The sequence below is a fragment of the Coturnix japonica genome, chromosome 21 (assembly GCF_001577835.2).
Source record: "Coturnix japonica isolate 7356 chromosome 21, Coturnix japonica 2.1, whole genome shotgun sequence".
Lineage (NCBI taxonomy): Eukaryota > Metazoa > Chordata > Aves > Galliformes > Phasianidae > Coturnix > Coturnix japonica.
In genome coordinates this window covers 3,832,216-3,854,499 of record NC_029536.1, presented here as the reverse complement: position 1 = coordinate 3,854,499, position 22,284 = coordinate 3,832,216, and the positions used below count along the sequence as shown (strand labels likewise).

At 49.1% G+C, this 22,284-nt stretch overlaps 1 protein-coding gene across 8 annotated transcripts in view; it reads right to left on the bottom strand.

Moving 5' to 3' along the window:
• PAX7 (paired box 7) overlaps positions 1-5,503 on the bottom strand; it is an 86,727-nt gene extending 81,224 nt beyond the window's left edge. For 2 of the 8 annotated variants that reach the window (XM_032448793.1, XM_015882282.2), the window contains exons 1-5: positions 5,297-5,503; positions 4,937-5,154; positions 2,871-3,106; positions 2,179-2,308; positions 1,302-1,436 (exon numbers count right to left, since the gene is read on the bottom strand). In XM_032448793.1, the coding sequence (XP_032304684.1) occupies positions 1,302-1,436; positions 2,179-2,308; positions 2,871-3,106; positions 4,937-5,021 (586 nt within the window). In that variant the 5' untranslated portion in view covers positions 5,022-5,154; positions 5,297-5,503. The remainder of the gene's footprint in view (positions 1-1,301; positions 1,437-2,178; positions 2,309-2,870; positions 3,107-4,936; positions 5,155-5,296) is intronic. The other 6 variants (XM_015882285.2, XM_015882284.2, XM_032448794.1 and 3 more) reach the window with 3 other exon arrangements.
• Between the last annotated feature and the right edge of the window lie 16,781 nt (positions 5,504-22,284).

The window sequence follows — 22,284 nt, the reverse complement described above, 5'->3', positions numbered from 1 at the left end:
TGTTTGCTTTTGTAGCCGGGAATCTTTTGCTTATAAAGCTTCAATAGACTCGAAGGTCTTTGTAAGTGAAGTTCATCTTCAAGGTTGGAGGGGGAAAAAAAAGGAGAGAGAGAGAAAGGGAGAGAGAGATCGGATCCTTAAAGAACCCCCTTTTGTGCACCTTCATTTCAACGTTTGATGGTGACACGGAGAAGCTTTTCTCTATGCCCCAAATTCCCCTCACTTCAATATTCCCCCTCATTGTCCCCATCTGGGGAGACTTTGCAGCCAGTGGGAAACTTTGCAATGGATCTCCGTGCTTCGCACCCGGTGATCTGGGAGCTCCGTTGCCTATATGGCAAATCGACCCCAAACTCGGTGTCGTTCAACCCGTCAGGCCTCTACCATCGCCATTTTGCCATCAGTTTTTTGGGGGGGGAGGAGGGAAGAATAGCAAAATCTCCGTTCTTAAGGCTCTTCTACGGGACTTCGTCATTACCACTTTCCTCCCCAAAAAAGGGCTGAGCTCTTTGATACGACCATTCTGTGCCTAAAGCGATACCTCCTTCCCGTTCCTCAAACTGGTTTCACACACCCTCATTGCCAAACTTCGGTTATTAGCTCTAAAAATACCGTTTTCCCCTCTTTTTTTCACTGCGGGGTGAGGAATCATCTCCCCCATCCATCCAGCACCATGAGCTTGAAGAACTTGAATTCTCCCCCCCCAATAAGGGACAAGTGCCAACCACGGGTGGTGTCACCAGGTCCCCCCTACCAAGCTGCCCTCAAGCTTTCCACCAGCAGCCCCAGCTTTATTATCCCTATTTATTATTTCCCTATTTATTATTTCCCCCCGAGCCCGGTGCTGGTGGCTCTCACCGCAGCCCCACAGCAGCGTGCATCCCGTGCTCTCTAATTGATATTGATTGGCCAAATCGGTCAACTGTCAGCCAGAGTTTCAGGGGACCACTTAGAGAGCAGGAGAGAAATCTGTTTAACAAATTCATTTAGGAATCAGAGATGCCTCCCCTCAGTCATCTCCCTTTATAAATAATTGATCTGGAGTGGCCGCAAGCAAAACACCGACAACTCTTCCTCACAGGGATGAGAAAACATCACAACCCCAAAGGCTGGGTACCACCAGCCCCAGCAGCATCACACCTTGTCTCTGCCATCAGTCGTATTTGGAAAGGACAACTGTAAAGCTCTGCAGCCAACCCCTTGCTTATTGCCCATCTTAAAGTGGTGGGCCATGTCCCAAAGGTTCCCCTTATCCTAAAGGTCCCCCCAATCCAGCCTGGAGCACACGTGGCCGCCTCTACCTTTGTCGCCCAGGATGCCATCTATGCTGTGCTTGGCCTTCTTCTCCCCGTCTTCCTCCTTCTTGTCGCAGTCCTCCTCTTCCTCTTTCTTCCCGAATTTGATGCGTAGCACACGGCTAATCGAACTCACTAAACCTCAGACAGTCAAAGACTAAGAAGGCAAGTATAAGCTGCCTGGGAATGCATAGGGGAACCCAAGCTGGGGCCTCATACACATGAAGGGCACCTGCCTCTCTTTTCCCAGAGTTATACACCCATTCCCTCTGCCAACCACATCCAAACACCCCTCAGTTCACCCGAGCGATGCTAACTTGGGTGCCTGAAGATGGATGCATTCATCACCCCTCCAAAAACACCTGGCCACACTCATGGGGTTGCATGTCCCAGGGTTCCCACCTGCTTTGTAGTAGGGAAAATGCCCCCAGCTCTTGGCTTGCACCCTCAATGGGACCACAAAAGGCTCAAAAGTTTGGATTCAGCCTCCCCAGGACCCTACTTTTGGGGATCTGTGCCCTGCAGAGCAGGCTGAGCTCCCCTGGAGCAGAGAAGAACTCTGAGACAAAGGAATCAGGACCTAAAATACACCCAGACACTCTGCACTACTCAACACTGGGGTACAACATCTCAGTGAGCGATGGCATTCCTGGATGAATGGAAGCACCGCTGTGTATCCCCAATAAGCAATCCATGGGTTGACATCCCCTCTACCCTGTCCTCAGGTTGGAGACCCCTGGTTCTCCCCATAAAGCTGGAATAACTCAAGAAAACTACTCTGGTTTGCATCCCTCCCCATGCAGAGCAAGGAGCAAGAGGATGCTGGAGACAACTACGCCTTTTTGGGACCATGGGTGGCCTTATGGCCAAGCTGCCTTCTCACCTGAGGGCACAGTGCTGCGGTCGCAGTGTCCATCCTTCAGCAGCCTGTCCCGGATCTCCCAGCTGAACATCCCCGCGTTCTCCCGCTTGTATTCCTCGATTTTCTTCTCCACGTCGGGAGTCGCAACCTGCTTTTGTGGTCAATGGCCACCAGTGCGTGCGTGTGCAGAAAGAGGGAAGGGGAGAGAGAAAAAGCCCTTTTAATTGAAAAATTAAGCCAGGCTGATAGTTTTTTGGGGGGAAAGAAGTGGAATTCAAGGGGTGGGAAGGAGGAAAATAAAGCTGGGAAGAGGCATAATGTAATCCCCCAGGTGTGGATTCCATTCGTTCTCCTTAAAATTAAAGTGGACGGAGGACAAGGAGAGAGCAAGGACGGGTTTAACCTGAGATGGAAGGAGGGAGGGGGTGCGAGGGATGATTTGGGGGGGGGGCTGTGTAAACCCTAAAACAAACCGGGACCAAAGGAAACGCACGAATGCTTGCCACTTGTTGCATGCTGAAAACCCCGTTAATTTATTCCCATCCTGCTGCCCGGCGCTGTTTTTGATTGTGCAAACCGTACCTTTGCTCGAAACTTCATTCATCCCTAAATTCACCCCCTCTCATCCCAAAATAAGAGTCACCCCCCCCAGAACCCCGCTGCTTCCTAACGCTGTTTATCGGGCCCATAGCGTGGCCCCACATTGCACTCACCCTGGGCTTGCTGCCCCCGATGGCCCCGGGTCGGATGGAGCCCGTCTCTTGGTACCTGCAGAGGATTTTGGACACGCAGCCGTGGGATACCCTCAGCTGCCGGGAGATCACGCAGGGCCGGATCCCGTGGTGAGCCATTTCCACGATCTTATGGCGGATGTGGTTGGGCAGTGGGCGCCCGTTGATGAAAACCCCACCGAGTTGGTTCACTCGGCCCTGGCCCAGCGGGGTGGACACTGAGAATGAGGGGGGGAAAATAAGGTGAAAAAGGGCAAAAAAATCCGTCAAAATTCCACGCATCCCTCCCCGCGCCTCCAGTTTGCATCCCAAGGATTTACACCTCACCAGTGCATCCTAAAACCAGGGGAAAACCTCTCCCATCCCATGGAATTGTTATCCCGTATCCCCGCGGTGCCCTTTGCTATAGGGGAAAGTTTTCGCGTTGAAAATAGAAAGAGCCGCGCATCTCATCTCCCCTCGGGGTTACGGATCTGCGCGTCTTTTGGCCATTTCACACCTATATTTTGAACCGGAGCCGAAAGAGGAAAAGATTTCAAACCTCCCAGCAAAGCCAAATAGGATAAAAAAGAAAGGAAGTTCACACTTTCCCCTAAAGCGCGCAGCGCTCCTCGCTCCGAATAAGGGGCTCCGAGTCCCCATTAAGGAGCTTCGCGTTCCCAGTGAAGGGCTCCGCGTCTCCAATGAGGGGCTCCGCGCTCCGAATTAATGAGGGTCTCTCTAATAGCGGCCAAACTTTTTGGGAACGGGCTCTCGAAATCCCCTCGAGGTTTTCTTCCTACGGGTTCGGAGGAGCCGCGATGCGCAGCACCTGCGGGGTCGGTGTCTCCCGCTGTAGATTTCAGAGATTAATACGATTTCACAGGCTTCGAAATTAAGGGGGGATGATGGAAGGGGGGAAGGGTGAAAGAAGAGGAAAAATGGAACGGCAAAAAACCACGAAGGGAAGAACTCAGCTGCGCAATTTGCAGCGAGGCTGGAGGGGCCGACGGGGTGATTTTCTCTTTACAAAGAAAAGTCGATTCCAGAAATTGCCTCGCGATTTAACGAGAATCATGCACCACTAATTCAAAGTCACTTGGCCAGCACTCCCTGGATATATCATTATCGACAGATAACACTCGAGTGGCCAATTTTACATTCAAGAGGTACTAAAACCGCCGCCCGCTCTCTCTTTTCATTATTCCCAGTCATGTTGTGCAAATATTGTTGTAATCCTTTGATCCTTTCCCTTGCCGTCTGTTTTACTTCATTTGCTACAGAAAAGCACTTCAGCAAATCCCCCCAGCTTGTATGTTTTGCAGTCTGCGTGGCTTTCCCCAGCTTTGAGTTTCGCCACTTGATCACGGTCTGTATGAAATTCTCCTCTTTAATAAATGCGAGGAAAGAGCTCCGATTTTGATTTAATTTTTAATATATTTTTGGGGGTCTTTAATTTATTATTATTATCATCCCCTCGCTCAGCTTTGGGTAGAAATAATAAGGCGGGCGGACGCACAAAGGGAAAGAAGATGACGGGGGGAAGTTGGTTGCTCCGCGAGTGGAGATGTCATCCCCATAGATGACACTTCTCGAGGTGACAGCTCCCATTTCCCCCCCTTTTTCTCGGCCAAAGCCGCCCCGAACGAAGCACCGCATCTGTTCCCAGCCCCAAAGCTCTGGGTTTGGCTTTTATTTTCCTGGGGAGAAGTTGGAAACAATCGGGTTTTCTTGCCTTCTTCCTTCTTTCCTTCTCTATAGGGCCGGGACCCTTTGAGTTTGGTAAATGATAATAGTAGCTGTACTAACTAGGAGCGATCCTGTCCGCTCAAACCCGCACTTAACTACTCGAAACGGGAGGAAAAATAAAGAGCAAAGCGGCGCAGCTGCTCGGGGAACGGCACGACGTGGGAAAAGAGCTCCAACCTCCCTCAAAGTTCGATGCTCCGCACAGGACCCCCCGCTTTAAGCTCCATCCTCACCCAGCTCACCTCACCCCGGCTTCAAATCCATCCCATTTGAAGGTGTCCCCCTCCCCATTACACACACATAAATCTATATATACCTACCTTCTAAAGGGAAGCCGGTGCGGGGATAGTTTTGCCCCGGCGCCGGGCGCATCATCCGCGGTACCGTCCCGGGGAGCGCTGCCATAGCGGGGGGCGGCGGAGCGGCTCCGTACGGAGCGGGGTCACCCCCGAACCCCGGGAGAGCCGAGAGATCTACGGTCTCTCCTCTCGGTGATCCCCGTGAGGCTGAAGGTTTTCGGTGGTCTTCCAGCCCTCGGCTGTTAAAAAAAGGAACACCCAAACAAACAAGGGAGAAATCACTGCTCCGTGAAAAAAATATATATATATATCCTCATCGGAATAATCATAACGAGATGGGGGTGAAATGATGATGGGAAGGGGGGGGGGGAAATCACCCACCAGAAATCCCTCGGAAAGTTTTCGGGCTATGTCACAACCGGCCTGAGCGGGCGCTCCGGAGGAATGTAACCCAGACTGCAGGGAGAAACAGACACATCCAAAGTTGCCTCGGTGCTGGGTTGGGCTTAGGGATGGGGGGGCGTAGGGGGAGCTGATTTTTCCCCCCTTAAGCTGAGTTGTTCCCCTTATTTTCTTATCGCTGCTTTATTTTTTGCCACCCCCTCAATCCTCCCCCCTCCCACCCCCCTACCTCTTTTTATTTATTTTTTTTGGTGCTTTGGGGATGGGTGGGAGGAGGGTTTGGAAGTTGTTAAAGAGCCCAACTTGGGGCGGTGGGGAGGATAGAACGAGCCCCAGCGCTGTGATAGGCTCCGGCCCCTTTCTTTTATTCATGACCGGGGAAGGGGGTACCGCGCCGGGGCTGAGGGACCAATAAGAGGCAGCAGCTTCCCAACGCGCAGGCAAATCTACGGGCTCGGGTTATTTTGTTATACGCTATTATTCATTACTAGGCTTGGCTTCCTTTTGATGGAAAGCCGGGGCTCTCCCCCTTTTCCCCCCCTCACCTTTCCCTCCCCCCCACCCCCTCACCCCCCTTTCTTTTAATATATTGGTGAGGAAAACTTTAGGATAAAAGATTTTGTTTCTTTTTTTTTGCTTCACAAACTTCAGCCAGTGTTAGGCTGGAGCATCTGTATGCATCCCAAAGGGGTCACATCCTGCCCCATGTTCCAAATATACCCAATCTCCCATAGCAAACAGCCCCCTCCCAAAGTCTCTGGGGTGGGGTTTGGGGTGGTGGGTTCCAAATATACACAATCCCCCATAGCAAATAGCAAATGCCCCCCGCCCTCCTCCCCACGAAGCTTCTGGGGTGGGGTTGGGGGTGATGGGTTTCATCCCTGCTGTTCCCGACGTTTGAGGATGCGTCTCACCTGCCTCTCCCCTAAGAAAATAGAGTTCCTTTCACATCACCCCCCCATACACCCCTCCCCAAATAGGGCCGAAATGAGACCCAGACCCCTCCACTCTGCGCTCGGTAGCTCCCGACGCACCTCCTTCATTAGCATCCTTAATGAATTGGATCATCCCTACGGGTCCCATTGCTTAGAATGGGCAGAAACGCGGTTCTCCACCGAACCACCCTCTCGCTCGCTCCTTCCCATAACCCAGGTGCCATAGGGGCGGCTCCCGGCCCGCTGACCCGGGACGGGCTGAACAAATACCCAATGTTTTCCCCCCAAAAAAGTGGGAGAGGGGCAGGAATCCTCCTCTCAGCGGGGCATGACGCCAGGGCTCGCGAACCCTTTTGTTTGCAGCTGTAAAAGGACTTTCCGTGCAAACCGCTGGAAACTTCTCTTTTCCCCTCCCTTAAGAAGAAGAAGAAGAGTCCTGGGGGGAAATGAAGCAGCCAGAGCCACTTCTGAGCTGTCTGGACCCAAAATGCGGTCCCTAAATTACCCCTTTGCTCCCCTGAGGGCACCACCATCCCCTAATCCCTCTCCTTCTCCCCCCCCCTTTCTTTTACTGTGCTTTGAAATTAAAGCGCAAGGGATCCCCCCCGGCCCCACCGCATCTTCATCGCTCACACTCATCCTCAGCCTTCTCTGTGTAAATGTATAAATATCTGTAAGGCAAAACTTCGTAGCGAAAATATTCGGAAAAATAAGTAGAAAAAGGGAGAAGAAAATGTGAGGGGAAAGGGGGAAAAAGAAAAAGGGGGGGGGGAGGGGAAAAATGGGGGGAAAGGAGAAAATAAAGGGGAAGAAAAAAGGGGAGGGGGGGAGAAATAAAGCGGGTTGGGGGGGGGGGGGGGCGAAAGGAACTCTGAAATTCTTCCCGAGGTGTCAAATTCCTCCCCAAGTCTTCTAATCTCGGCCCCATGAGTTGGGGCTCCGGCAAGCGAAAATAAAGATCCTTTACCCCCCCCCCACCACCACACCTCCCTAAACTTCGGCCCGAAAGTGAAGTTTTAGGCACAAAAATAAAGGGGAGAGGGTGCGATCCGGAGCCCCTTCACTGCCGCCTTCCTCCAGCGCGGCCGTAATTCAATTATTTGCCATTCATTGGGTCAAAGCCTGAGAATAAAGTTGAAAATTAAATATTAATACTAAAAAAATATATATCTTTTTTTCCTTTTTTTTTTTTGGTGCTTTTTGGGTGTTTTGGGGTTTTGGTTGTTTTTTTCTTTTTTTTGGAGCCACTGCTCTGCTTCATTACCCACGTTGACAAAGGAGAGACCCCTTCTTTTCTCTCCTGGGAGCAGCGAGCAATAGATTAAAACAAGCATCAATCAGGAAAAGGAGCAAGGAAACTGCTTAAAGGAGCAGGGCGGAATTCCTCCCCTCTTCCCCACTTCCCCGCGCATCTCCATGGTTTCCTAAGGTATGTTTCTGGTTGATAAATGCCCCTATATCGCTGGTCCCTTTGGGGGAACGGCTGTAAATCAGAGCTGAAAGGCTGCTCATAAGCAGAAGGGAATGGGCTTGGGGCTGGTTTTGGGGAGCATCTCACCTCTGCGCTGCCAGAGGATGGGATGGGGGGGGTTGTAAGGTATCCCAATGGGAGCAAAGGGGCTCTGGGGTTAATTCTCCCCTATAGAAAGATGCACCCAGGGTGTTAATTCTCCCTTATATTTGCCCTAAACCCACGGGTAGGAGCATTGGGGGGATCCCCAACCCCACCAATGTACACCGCAGTCCCACGGACACCCTATTAATCACCATCCTCCAAATGAAAGTCCCTCTTTTTCCCCCTTTTTCCCCCCTCAAAACTCAATTTCTAGAGCGATGCAGATCTAGAAGGGAGCACTCCTTCGGTGATAAGCAAACAGCAGCTCATCTGCTGCAACCTGAAGGATTTAATCACCGATACCTTCCCTTACAAGTGGGGGAAAACGTGAAGAAATAATAATAATAATAATCAAAAACCCAACTCCAAACCGCCTGGGGATGAATTATTTAATGAAAAGTTGCTACCTTCTGCAATTACAAGAAGATTACTAATGTGGGAAGGTTTTCCATTTGAGATCTCAGAGTAATAAGCATTATTTTTTTAAGCGATTATCCAATAAATCTCTCTTTAAAGGGCGATAAATCCACCTTGAAAAACAGGGATTTAAACCCAAATATTTCAGAGGGACTTCCGCATTTTTCAAAATGACCACTAAGGAATGGAGAAAAGCAGAGGGACGTATTGAGGCTGAAGTGTTTGTTTTGTCAGAGAAGCCAGAAAGGAGAGGAGGAATATTTGCAGAGCTCGAGGCGAGCGTAAGGAAAAACTCTGTGCTGGAAAAGCAGAGCGGTGTTTGAGAGCTCCTTCTCAGGGTAGCAAAGCACACGAAGGCTCAGGGTTGTTTTGTGTTATTTGACAGATGGAGGAGATGCAGAGGCTGCTCTGAGCACCTTATTGCTCCCCAGGGTGAAGCACAGCACCCATCTCATGGGTAGACCCCAAAAACCAATGGTTATCGAAGACCTTTGGCCAACACGTGGGGATGCAAACTGAATTCAGTGCACTGTTTGCTGCAGGTGGGTTAGAAAAGGCAAAGAGGTCTGGAAAAGAAAGCTAAGGGCTGAATGCTCTGCTCCAGATATCAACGCTTTGCTTTGCAAGGTCTCCATCCTCTGCATTGCTCTTTCTTTGCAAGGGATGCTCCCAACTTCAGCACTGCAGAGGAGGAATGTTCTATGTAATCTGACCACAGAGCTCAGAGGATGGGTGAAAACACTCACCCCTTCCATCCAGCTTCTAAAGGAGAACTTGCATCATTTCTCAGTGCAGAATGCCCATGCAAATCCTGCAGAGAGTCCAGTTGGCCATGCTGCCAATTGATGCACGTAACCAGAATTCAGATCTTCCTCCCAAAACACAAACCCAAGAGCAAAACTCCTCTCCCCCATCCAGACACCAAACAAAAGGCAAAGTGTCACAACAGCACCGGGCTCTGCCTCTCTGCTGGGTCACGTTTAATTTGCCCACAGTGCAGTATTAATAGGATGTAAGCTGCACCCTTGAACAATTACCTTATCAAAGCATAACATCTATGGAATGAGCAAAGTATTTTCATTAAACAAATCAAAATAATAAGGCCGGCAATGGCCTTGTTCATTCTTTGAACCTCTAAGTGGCTTTTGAGATGTTCTACAGCCCCACACCAAGTTTTATTCCGCTTAGTTTTTCTCAAGCAGATTAACTCCTCCTTGCTGAAAGGCTCAGTTCTACTTCTGTCGGGGTGCACTGATTAATTGGGTTTGCTCTGCATACAACAGGAGTCCTGTGCTCCCATGTCCCATTTCACATGGGTTTTAGAGCTGGGAGGAGGCTTTCTCCCAAACACATGACTTGCACTGAGGGCAGCACTGCATGGGGGGAGATTCTGGAACACAATGATGGCGAAAGCAAGAGGGGTTTTCTTCTTAAACTGAACCATCCCCATTCAGAACATGTTTTATTTTAAGGAATAGAGAGCACCTGCCATCAAATATGTCAAGATGCCTCTGCACTGGATGTACACTCAAATCCCTCATTATGTGGAAAAGCAGCTCACCTGTTCCCACATTAGTCCCACTCCAGTGCTCACCCCCATAAAGATATCACTCTTCCCTGCTTGCACTGCTGGGCACACAACAACCCATTGCACCTACAGCTGGTTGAATCCAAGGCTGAAGCCCCACTGCAGCTACAACTCACCTCCTTTAACACCAGGCTTTATGAAACCTCAGCCAAGAGATAGGGAAACCACCCAACCATTAGGGTTGGAAAAGACCTCTAAGATCATCCAGTCCAACAGCCCACCCAACACTAATATCACCCATTAAACCCTGCCCCTAAATCAGTGCATCCCACCTCATCACCTGGCATCACATAGAAGCCCTGGAAGGAGCTGTGTGCATGGCAGAGACACAACACAAAGGGTTGGTTTGGTCTTTCCTGAAGTGTAAGGAATCAGATGGAACCAAACTGCATATTTGTCTGGGTGAATTAAAGCACAATCCTCTCTTCCCAGAGGGAGCAGTTGCTTCATATTTATACATTTAGTCTTACAGGTGTAAAATAACTTCCCTTTATGCTTATATAATAATTTTTTCATTTGAATTTCAAGGCTTTATTCCCTTCTTTGGATTCAAGTCTCCTACCTGAACCTGATTCTCCATATTGCCATTAATTCCTTCATCACAGAAATGAATTCCATTTAATTCTCTATAGTGGTAGTGTTAAGGCAGATCAAAAAACGCATTTGCAGAAACTTCTACCTCTTCTCCCACACGGTTTCCAGATCAACTGTGTCTTGAAAATACTTGAATTCAAAACCATGGCACCATCCACCCCACCCAATGCTCCAGCACTGAGCCCAGGTGACTGCAGCCAGCCCTACAGCCTATAATAATAAGAACAAAGCAACTATGAAATCTTGCAAACATCCTGATAAATATATATATATATATTACTGTGGTGATAGTCTTGAAGCTATAGAGCAAAGCTATACAATTGCTAGGGGTTTTTAATTAATTTATTCTAAAATATTAATGGCCTTATAGCTTTCTTCTTTCTGCCTTCGATCTATAAGCTCAGGAAAGACCTTATATACAAACCCTACTCAGTCAGTGAGGAGATGAAGGTGTTTCTTCTAAAATAGGTGTTCTTAGAGAATAGAAAGTGGTAAAAGTAGGATGATATTGGTTGCTGTGCACAGGTTCTACAGCATGGTGGTGGTTTTCCATCATGAATAGGGTCTGATGCAGCCCCCATACCCTGGGCTTTAGGCTTAGCACTGATCCTTGATGTGTTCTCATCTTGGATGGCAAAGGAAAAGGGTCGAATGCATCCAAATCATCCAGATAATGTTGTATGGAGTGGGATTTGAGTTGGCTTTCCCCAAAGCAGAGCTCTTCCCAGGTCATTTCCAAACCTGCAGAACCTGTGTGGGGGCTCAGCAGGCAGCAAGGAGGGCTGTTGGCTCCTTTCATCCTCTGCTTTTTGTGATGCCTGCCTCGTTTCCCTGTGGGTTCTGTCCCTCCTGGACCTGTGTGAGATTCACTCATCCCCCACTATGGTCTGTTCACGCCTTTTTACTGCCATGCTGCAATTTAAGCAAGGCTTTACATCCCACCCCAAGACCCAGATGGAAATTTTGGGCCCTTCCAGCCCTGAGGAAGAGGGATGAGATGAGCACAGGGGAAGAAAAGGTTAAACCACAACCTTCAATTCCCTTCCATTCACACCAGGTAGCTTCTAATTACCCCCAATGGGAGAGGTCAGGAGGTGGGAGGAGGCAGCCACAATGAGGGGAAAAATGTTTTATTGGCAACTGAGTTAAGGGCTCCCACCCTTGCACCCCGCTAAGGCCCTCGGTGGTGATATTTTGGCCAGGTGTTTTTTCAATAGGAAAAAAAGAAAGGCTTCTATGGGTTGGTTTTATCATGTTAATGTGAGGGTGCATTACTCAAGACCAACTGGATCGGTCTCAAATACTTGGGTGACATCAGATGGTGAACTGCTGTCCCCACTTGGTTGTAGCAATGGGTGCATCCTGAAGGTGAACCTTCTTCCATATCAGTGCCCAGAAGTGCTGGGAATGAGGGTTTATTGCCTTTCAGTGCTATGGGAAAAGCTGTTGCAAAAGTGCTTTCTCATTTGGGGTTGAGCACCATTAGAAGAGCACTGTTTTCTTCCCTAACATGAAACTCGCTGCTGTTTTGTCTTCCTTTTAAAACATATTTTTTTGAGCCATTTTTTCCTCATCCCATAATAGTGATTATGCTGTGAGACAAAACATTAAAGGAGAAAAATCCCGATCTACGAAATGCGTAATTTTTTTTGTCTGAAGGAGATAAGTCTTCAGAAACACAGAAGGAAATTTGCACGCGGCTCAGCCTCGTTGTGCTTAATCTCATGCAATAATCACTGCTGCTTGGGTTGGCAGTGGAATAATTAAACAGATATTAAAATTGCAATCGGCTGTCACTGGGATCTAATAGAAACATTGGGTGATCAACATCTGCACCTCTGTCTGGAGGTGAGAAGTCAAGGGGTGGGGGGATCCATTGGTGTCACCCACCTCCTGTGTGGGTTTTCCCTCCTACTTGGGTAGACACCCAAGGAATGTGGAGATGTGGCACCAAGGGTTAATGTGGTTAATGGGGATGGGTTGGGGTTGGACTTGACGCTCTTGGATGTCTTTTTCAGCCTCAGTGGTTCTGTGATTCATGTGCTCAAAGTGCTTCCATTTGGGGTCTTGTGTTAGTGGGAGCCCCACAGCTGGCTGATGAGTTGCTGGTTGGACTTGATGATCTTTAGAGGTCTCCTGCAGCATTAAGGGTCCTGTGATTCTGAGACTGTAAATACGAGCTGTAGGACCAATCCTACATGTAGGATGAAGATATATTGATGCAGCTGGCATTCAGATATACCATCTCCATCATGCTGCTGTGTAGAAGATGCTCCCAGTTTTGGTCATCAGCTCCAGGAGATCCTTCCCAAAGACACTGGCTGTTTATGAAGACTAAAGATGTATTTGAGATCTGCAAGAGAGGAAGCACAGTACCAAATTTTGCAGTGAAGATTTTGGGTCTGAAGAGCCCCTTGGTGAGGAGCTCGCTTTAATTTGGTGCTGGCTTTTAAGCAGGAATTCTTTTCCTTGAGACCAGCTCAGGGCTGTGAGATGAAAGACAATCTAGTTGCTAATGCACCGTAAAGCAAGGGGAAAAAAATCTGCTGACAAACCCCGTAAATAAGGTAGGAGGGTTTTCTTTGCTTGTTCCTCCAAGAGTCAATTCTCATTTCCTGAATTTTCATTAGGAAGGAGGGGAGAGGTTTTCTTCTCTCCCATTAATTTCTCTCCGTGTTCTCTCCATAATCAACTGATTTGCTTTAATATTTGACGTAGGTGACAAAGTGTTGAAAGCACGTAATTTAATTGTTTTGCTTGCTTTCGCTATACTTAAATGTTTGCAGAGTGACCTCCTGCTTCTGGCACTGTTAGAGCCTATGGAGGCCATCATAGAATGGATTGAGTTGGAAGGGACCCTAAAGGCCATGAGGTCCAACTCTCCTACAACGAGCAGCAACACCCATAGCCCCATCAGCCCTTAAAGCCCAACCCTGGAGAAGGTCCCAAAGTGCTGAACAGATCCATAGCACAAATAGGGATGAGATTTCGATCTGAATTACTTTGGCCAACATCCAAAGCAACTCTTTGACTTCAGCGCTGTCGCGGCGCTGGATGCGTGCCCAGCGTAATGGAAAGCAGCACTGGGGCCCCGTTTCTGCAAGCCAATATTTAACATTCACAACTTATTTCTCGGCGTTAGGAAAAACAAATTAACAAGCTCCCAAAAAAAAAAAAGAGACTTTTTTTCTTCTGGAACAAAAAAGAATCAAATTGCATTTATTTATTATTTTTTCCCCCCTGTTAAAATGAAAATCTTTCTGTCTGAGGCACCTTTGCTGGTTTTGATTAGATTTTTTTCAACCATTACTTCTATCATTTTTTAAGCCCATGGTTACATTAGCTCTGGATGATGCAGTATCTGTAAAAGAAGGCTCTTTTCCTCTAACATGCAGCCTGTACTTGACTGCTTCCCATTGATAGGAGATAGAGCAGCATGGAAAATAGCCTGTGCGAGGCTGGTAGAAAGGGAGGTAAGTTAGCAGGGCTGCTCAGCATATGAAATAACCCCTTGCCTTTATCGTAATCCAGGGACCCACTTTCCTACCATCCTGGGCAGAGGTAGAGCTATCTCCAGACTGGAGGCAGGCAGATAGGCGGCGAGCCGCACTTATCACCCGGCGCAGCGGGCAGAACGGGAGCTGGAAATTGCTCTAAAATAAAGTTGCTGGAGAATTAACTTCTAAAGGGTGGAAATGTTCGGAGGAGGGGGTGCTGGCCACTTGCTAGCTGCATAGAATTAAAATCAGGCTCATGCTTGGTCTTGCTCTACTCTTGCCAAGTCCAAAGGCTCTGCTTGGATGAGTTCTTCCCCATATAAACCCATAAAGCTTTGGGACAACAGGTCTGATGGGTCAGATTGTGGGAATGTGTTCCTAATGAAGGGATGCTTCAAGTGTCTTTGGGTTGCTTCTGTTCCAGCCCATACTGAAACCAACACCCAACTTCTACTCCTAAACCCCCACCACCACCTTGGTAGAACCACACATGAACCCCACGCATCCCCACCAAGAGCCCCTCATCCTCCTTGCATGGAGCATTTTGCTTCCATCCCCACTCCTTTGGCAATCCCGGATGCCTCCAGGCTGTCCTCTGGAAGTCAGCAGGATTTAAGCCACACTTAAAGCAATTTGGAACCAACAGAGGAATTGGGGCTTGGCTGGGTGGGAGGGAACTCCCTGGAGTGAGATGGGGGTTTTGTGGCATGGAGGGAGGCAAGCTGCTGTCTTGGGGTCACAGGGTGATGAGGGTAGAGCTGCTCCACATAAACTTTTCTTTTTCTTCCCCAAGTTTTTAAATGCTGCGTTGTTTCTTTGTCCATTGGCTCATTTGCAGTTAGAAGATGGTTGGCTTAGTTTTTCTTCCCTTTTTTTCCCCCCCTCCTTTTCTCTAGAACTTAATTTGCCTTTCTTCCCAACATCAGCCTTGCAAATAAGTTCAGAAAATCACCATGAAGATGAGGCTTATTTCACTCTGCCTCTCTCAAAGTGATGCATCCCTGAATAGTGCAGTCATTAAGGCTGGAAAAGGACCTTGAAGATCACCAAGACCACCCCCAGCCCACCCTCACCTGCCCACCAACCATATCCTTCAGTGTCACATCTCCACACTGAACACCTCCAGGGACCCCACCACCTCCCTGTACCAACCTGCACCTCCGCCAGTGCAACTCAAAGCCATTACCATTGGATGGGAACAGAACTATTGGGGCAAAAGCCAATGACTACTAATATATAAAATCTACAAGGGTATTTACATGTTGTAATCCTGAAGAGGTCTCCCAGAACAGGATGAGATGTGCATACACACAGCTCAGTGTGATATGAAATATTGGGGTGATCTGGTCCCAGTGCTGTCCCTTTCAGACACCCAGCTCCAGTCAAGCCAGAAGATATTGTTATAACCCACACATTGAGAGCAGAAGAGAGGATTAATTGCTAATAAAAACTGAAGGGGATGACACATGAATGAGAATAGAGCCTGGCATATGTTTTCATTGACCTTGATGCGTTGCACTATGTTGTCCCCACACTTTCTTTTGGTGATAAATTACAGCACGTTGCTGCTGGAAGTGGAATGATCGAGCTCAGATGTCTTATTAAGATCTTTCCTTTCTAAAATGTCACGTTGCCTTGATGTTTAAAGGTCTCTGCAGTGCAACAAGCAGGGCATTGTGGTGAGCAGCAGGCTCCCTGCTCCCTTTTGCTGGTCAGGGCAGCAGGACCCACAGCATCCCACTGTGAGCACAGTGCTGGATGTAAGATGGTGCTGTCCCTATAAAGAGACAGGGGGAATGGGGTGAGCAATAGGGTACGATTTGCTGGTCCCTGCAGATTTGGTGCAGGGGGTTGGGTAGAACAAGGTGGAGTCTTCAAGGGCAGCCAGGTGTTCTTCTCAAAGCTTAATTTGGCTGCTCAGCATTTCCAGCCTTCTGCTCTGTTCTGTATTGCCACCCAAGGGGAGTTTTACCCCTATCTCCTTCCAGCGCTCTGACATCCATAGGGATGCTTCCATCCAGGACCGATGTAGATCGGATCCTACCGCTGCTATCGGCAGACGCCTGCTGCCACCCCGCGGCACGGCCGGGAAGAACCAGGAGGGATGGGAGCCTTCCTCATGCAGTGGGGATGTATGAACAGCATGAAGACAAAGTTTTCTGTCCTCTACAAGGTTTTTAAGGGTTTGCTTTGAGTGTTTTGATTCATTTTTGGGGGGCTTTGTGGGAAGCTGTCAGCTCCCAGCTTGGCAAGGGAGTTATTCTTGCCCCATCCCTGCAGGCATTCAAGGCCAGGCTGGATGTGGCTCTGGGCAGCCTGGTCTGCTGGTTGGTGACCCTACACATAGCAGGGGGTTGGAACTGGGTGAGCATTGTGGTTCTTTTCAACCCAGGCCATTCTATGATTCTATGCATTGGATCAGATACTGATCAGATAATGATTTCATAGTATCATAGAATCACAGCATGGCTTGGGTTGGAAGGGACCACAAGGATCATCAAGCTCCAACCCCCATTTGACTTGGACCACTCAAGTTTTCACTTCTGCCTCTCACAACAGTATAGAAGAAGGGATAGGATGACCAAACCCAACCCCATGGGATGCCATGATGTATCTCACTCACGTGCCAGGGAAACCACTTGTTTCCAGCCCTGGGCTTTCCAAGGAAAGAAGCATCTCTTTGACGAGCTCCTTAATTAGCCAGAAAGTTGGGTCATAACCACTGCTGTGTCTCCCCTTGTCGTGGTTAGACTGCAGGGTGTGTGAAAAATCGCAGCAGCACAATGAGCATTTCGAGGAGATGATGATGTTAATTTTAGAGAATGAAAGAAGGGATTTTTCTTTTTAGATTGCTGAATACCCTCAAGGAAGGAAACAGAGAGGGTCTGTTTGGAAATGGCTCTAAAAATGTGACCGTGGGCACCTGTGGTTACAACAGGGCGGACTTCTATCTTAACCTTCCAGCTTGACTATTGACTTGCTGCTCTGGCTCAAATCTGAAGCTGCTTAAGATGGAGTAAAACATGGTCCTGGCTCCTCACACCTTCCCTGCAGCACCCAGATGAATGGGTGGATGGGCTCTGTTGGGCCATTGGGGTGCCATGTTTGCATTACTCAACTGCACAATGGTGAGGGTGGGTACTTGGATGTGTGATGGTGAAGCCCAGGTCCTGACTCTTGCAGCACAAAGCTCATGGTTTTAATGGGCTAAATGCCACTTACTCCCTTTTAGCATCTTCACATCGGGTCTTTAGATGTCACATTGCATGGCCTTGACTCTTCCCTGCATCTAGCAGATGGAACCTTAGTATCAAGGCTGATAACCCTGCTTCTAGTGGGACATTTGGAATAAGACCCAGGGAAGAACCCAAGCCCTCTGGACTTAAGGGAGGAATATCACTATGTACGACCCAGCTTGTACACCCTGTAGCCCTTACCCCCTTCTTTAAAACTCTCCTGGCCAAGCTATTTTTAGAGCTTGCTTTAGCTGCCATAAGCTTCAAAGCCTTGTTTATACAAGAGCAGTTAATAATGGTAAAAGCTGTGTGCAGACTTCTCTAAAAGGGAGTCCAGAAAAGCTGTGCTCATTCAGGAATAGTAATTACTTGTATGGCTTCGGCAGCAGTAAAAACAGCCCCACAGTGTTTCAGGGTTGGAAGCCTTTGCCAAGCTGCTGAAGGTGAATGACTCGGGTACACAGGGGCTGTCTCATTGCATTTCTCAGTCCTTGGCTCACCCTTCCCTGGGCAGGCTGCCATCTCCTTGCAACGCTGAGCTCCTGTTCCCTGTGTCTGCAGAACCACTGAGCTGCATCACACCCGTCCTTGGGCTTTGGGATCAGCTGGGGGTCAAGGTTGCACAGAGAGGTGGTGATTGCCCCATCCTTGGACATACACAGGGTGATGGGGCTCTGAGTAAGATGACTGAGCTGTAGATGGCCCTGTTCATTGCAAGGGAGTTGGACCAAATGGCCTTTTAGGGTCCCTTCCAACTCAACTCATTCTGTGCTAAGGTTGGGTTCAATCCAGATGCATTGTTGGCCTCCAGCTGCTGACAGGAGTGCTTCAAGTGAAGTGCAAGCACCATGTGGTGAAATGCTGTTGGTTCTACTTTCCTTTTAGGACCTTCTGTGCATGGGAATAGCTGCAGAAGGGAAGAGATGCGAGAATATGGATGGTAATGGCCAAGCCTTGCTGGACGAAGCGCATCTCCTCTACCAGAAGTGCTGTGCTTAAAGCAATGCAGCAAAACGAGTCCAGGACTGAGGGCTCTGAGCCAAGACTTAAGTAACTGGGACAGAGCCAGCTGCCTAAGGGTAGGAGATGGGCTGCTGGTGTGTTATCACCACTGCTTGCCATGGACCAACTACAGGGAGGGGCCCTGGGGGTGGATGCTGCTTGAGATGGAGCGTTTGTGTTCTTTGGCCTTGGGCAGCTCTGGGGATGTGCACACAGCAAAGCTCTGCTGGCTTTGTAGGAGAAATGGAGAGTCCTGTGTCTTCATATTGGGTGGCCCCAAATCGCTGCGCTGCACAAAGCCGTGGTGAGCTCTGAGCTGTGATGCTCAGCAGCATTAAAGCACTGGGTGCTGGCTGTGCCAGCGTGCAGACAGCCGCCCACCTCTGGAGCTGGGATTTCATGCTTGCTGTCCTTGCTACTGGGCAAAAAAAAACCTCAGTGAAGACTTCATCAGCCAGGCTGGGAGCTGTGCTCATGCTCATTGCATCCCCATGCTGGGGGGCAGGAGGGCTCCCATCCGCAACGTGCAAATCCCACAGGGGAACTTTCAAAGAGCTTTCTGAATAACTAGAAGTGTATTTATAGCCAGCCCCGGGATGTTTGCTGCTAATGAGATGCACACAGGCGTTCAATCATGACTCAGTGCTCCGCGGATGTGAGTTTGCTCCTGTTAGTGGGATGCTCTTAAACAAGAGCAGAGCTCTGGGCCATGTCTTTGGTGCTCCAAATAAAGGGAATAAAAGTCTGGATGGGGGAGTTGAGGTGTGCTCTTGTGCCATGTACAGGGTTGGTGTTGGGCTCCCTGTCCAACTGAGGGCATCTCCCCTCTGTCTGCAGCATGCAGAGGTAGTGAAGCACGATGTGAAGGGTTTGGAGGATGCATTGCTGGGAGGTTCATGTGGATTTGGTTAGGGGCGTGAAATAGCGATGCTGCCGGGTGCTCCTGTGGCCATTTATCTCTGTCTGGATGGACGGGGTGGGAGATGGGTGAAGGCAGCTGACAGCCCTGCTTGGTAGCTGTAACAAATATGTGAATAATGACAAGTGAAATCCCACCCAACACACAGCCCTGCTCACCACACGCATTTCTCCACTCAATCCTGGCCCTTGTTTAGCACCTGCAACACCTCCAGCCTTGCAAAGAGGGGCCGGGGTGTCCATCAGCCGCCGTGAGAAACGTCCTTCATTCCTCCTCAGAGCTCCTTCTTGAGGCAAACTCATTTGTTTCTCCAGCAGGGGATTTCTGGATGGGTCTCCAGTGCCAAGATCGTGTCAAAAGGGAGAGAGGGGAGCAGGTGAATTGGGAAGACAAATGTCTCACCTGTTATGTCATGTTAGTGTCAAGGCGTAGGGATCAATGTGAATAGACATTAAGCTGGAAAACACAAGGAGGGGGGAAAATAAGATGCAGGCAGAAGGAGAAAAGCACTGTCGGCGTCTGTTGGTTTGAGTTTCTGTGTTACTTGGTGCAGTGAGGGTCACTGAAAGACAGGGAGCTGCTCAAGGTGTTGCATTACCAAGGTGCTAACCCCTAGCAGTTGGCCAGGGGATGTATCTGTGCTGAGCAGCACCTTTGTTTGGTGGGGATGGTGGGGATGGAGGTGGCTGGAACTCCTGTTTGGGGGCAGATGGCACAGAGAGCTCTTGGGTTAAGAAAATTAGAGTCTCAACAAGAAATACTCAAATTCACTTTAAGAATGATGGCTGTTTGACCTCAAGTCCTGCCTGGGCTCCAAGCAAAGGGCAAAAATCTCAATTTCCATCTTGTGTCATAGAATCATGAAAGTAGGAAAAGACCTCTAAGATCATCAAGTCCAACCACCAACCCATCCCAACCACCAACCCATTCCAACCAACAACCCATCCCCAGCAACAACCCATCCCAACCACCAACCCATCCCAACCACTAATTCATCCCAACCAACAACCCATCCCCACCATCAACCCATCCCAACCACCAACCCATCTCCACTATCACCGATCCCCACCATCAACCCATCCCCACCATCAACTCATCCCCAACCATCAACTCATCCCCAACCATCAGCTCATCCCCAACCATCAACTCATCCCCAACAATCAACCCATCCCCACAATCAACCCATCCCAACCACACATTGTGCAGCATAATGTGTGCAGGACACAAATACCCACCAAATGGAATGGTTTCTATTTCAGAAGGGATGCAGGAGGTGAACATCCATCAAATGAAGCTCCCAAGTCATGGCCTTAGCAGACAAGTAGTCACTGCAACGAAGCAGTTCACCAACATTAAGTGCCATGGGTGCTCGAATGCCATTGACTCTGCAGGGGTTTACAGCTGTCAGCCTGAATCCCTTCTCAGAGAGCTTTGCAACCAGCAGCCCCAACACAGAGCAGAACTATCAGTGTTCATATCTGCCCTGTGGTTGTGCTGTGGAAGTGAGCTGATGTCTCCTCTAGAGAACTCATTACATACCTAAATGAGAATAACTGCAGTCATTATCTGGCTCTAATTTCTTTAAGCCAGGACTCAGTAATGATATACACATAATTCTAAGCAAGGAGTAGTACTTATCTATGTATATACAGGGACAGAGAACACATCTAAAGCATAGGACACGCTTGCATGGCTCAGAGGTGATGAACTCACCCCATAAAGCTCCAGTGTACCAGTGGCTGGTTGTAGATCATGCATATCATGAGGGGCCACCATGTGATAAGAAGAAAAATGGCTCTGCAGGAGGAAGCTTTCCCCCATTGCTGCCTCATTAAGGCTATAAAAAGTTGCCCTGATCCCAAGTGTTTCTTGTTCATAGCCTCTGGCTTGGTCTGTGGTCCAGCTAAATGGGGCTCGCACATGCATAAGTGTAAGGAAGAGGGATCATGAAGCCATCTGAAGATATTTATAATGGCTTTGCTCTTCATCATCTCCTCTCCCTGCAGCCATGCATGTGACCCAGCCTTGGCTTTGCATAGGGCTGTTATTGTGGTGTCCTGGTCACGGTGGATGTTGCTGACACATGATGGAAGGATGTCAAGGCGACCATCAAAGAGGGTTTATCACAGGGAACCCCTTGTCTGAGCGCAGCCCTTTGGACTGACATGAAATAAATACGGGGCGGTGGGAACAAGATAAATGGGAGAGCGTCCTGGTCATCAGTGTAAAGGGGGGAAAGGAAGAACAGAGGGGTGTAAAGGGGGGAAAGGAAGAACAGAGGGTCCTTTGGTGGGTGAGGAGGGGGGTGCTGGGCTGACACGTGAGTTGGGACGCACATGATGGAGGGGGTGGAGGAGGACACGTCCTGATGCACTCAGGGCATGAAATAAAGGGGTGAATCAAACCCTCTTGCTGACCCTGCCTTTGGTTGGACCATTGGATGCTCTACATTGCCAAGGGCCAAGCCACGTGCCACCATGTTTGCATGGCTGGTTGGTGATGGATATCGGAGCCTGGTGGGCAGCAAAGCTTCACCCAGCACAGCAAACCAACCCTGTTGGTGCCCAGCATTGGGGCTGTGCTCATCCTTCTATAGCAGCCCCATTCCTTCCCTTGTGACCCCAATGTCAGTGGGTCTGAAGGAGGGATTGAGGTTAAAGGTTGGGTTTATAGGGTGATATTGCGGGTCGTTTCAGACAACATCATGCATCATGAATGACAGCCTGGGCGGCCAATGGCAATGGAGAATGGCGGATTTGACCCCCCCCTCACCCCCAAAGAGCCGTTCGAACTCAATGAAGCCTCTTCCGCTTCTCTGCGCGCATGTGTCGTGCTGCTTGGAGGACTAAACAGCATCTTGTTGGCGGACTGATGGTGCAGAGCGGCTAAAAAGAATAAATCCCATTTCCTCTCATTAATGTCGGGAGGAGTTATCACCGTAGAGACGGGCGGACTCGGGTGGGTCCGGAGCTCCATTGACAGCCGCCCCCAGCTGCAGTTCCACCCTTTGACCACGAGGGGGCAGCAGAGACTGAATAAAGCGCTTCTCCTATAGGGCCCTGTTTAATGATAGGGAAATAAAAGCTCATTAGCAGAAAGCAAAGGGACGCCTGGTTGCACAAGCAGCAATGCATTGCACAGTTCAGCTTGCACAACAGAGGAAA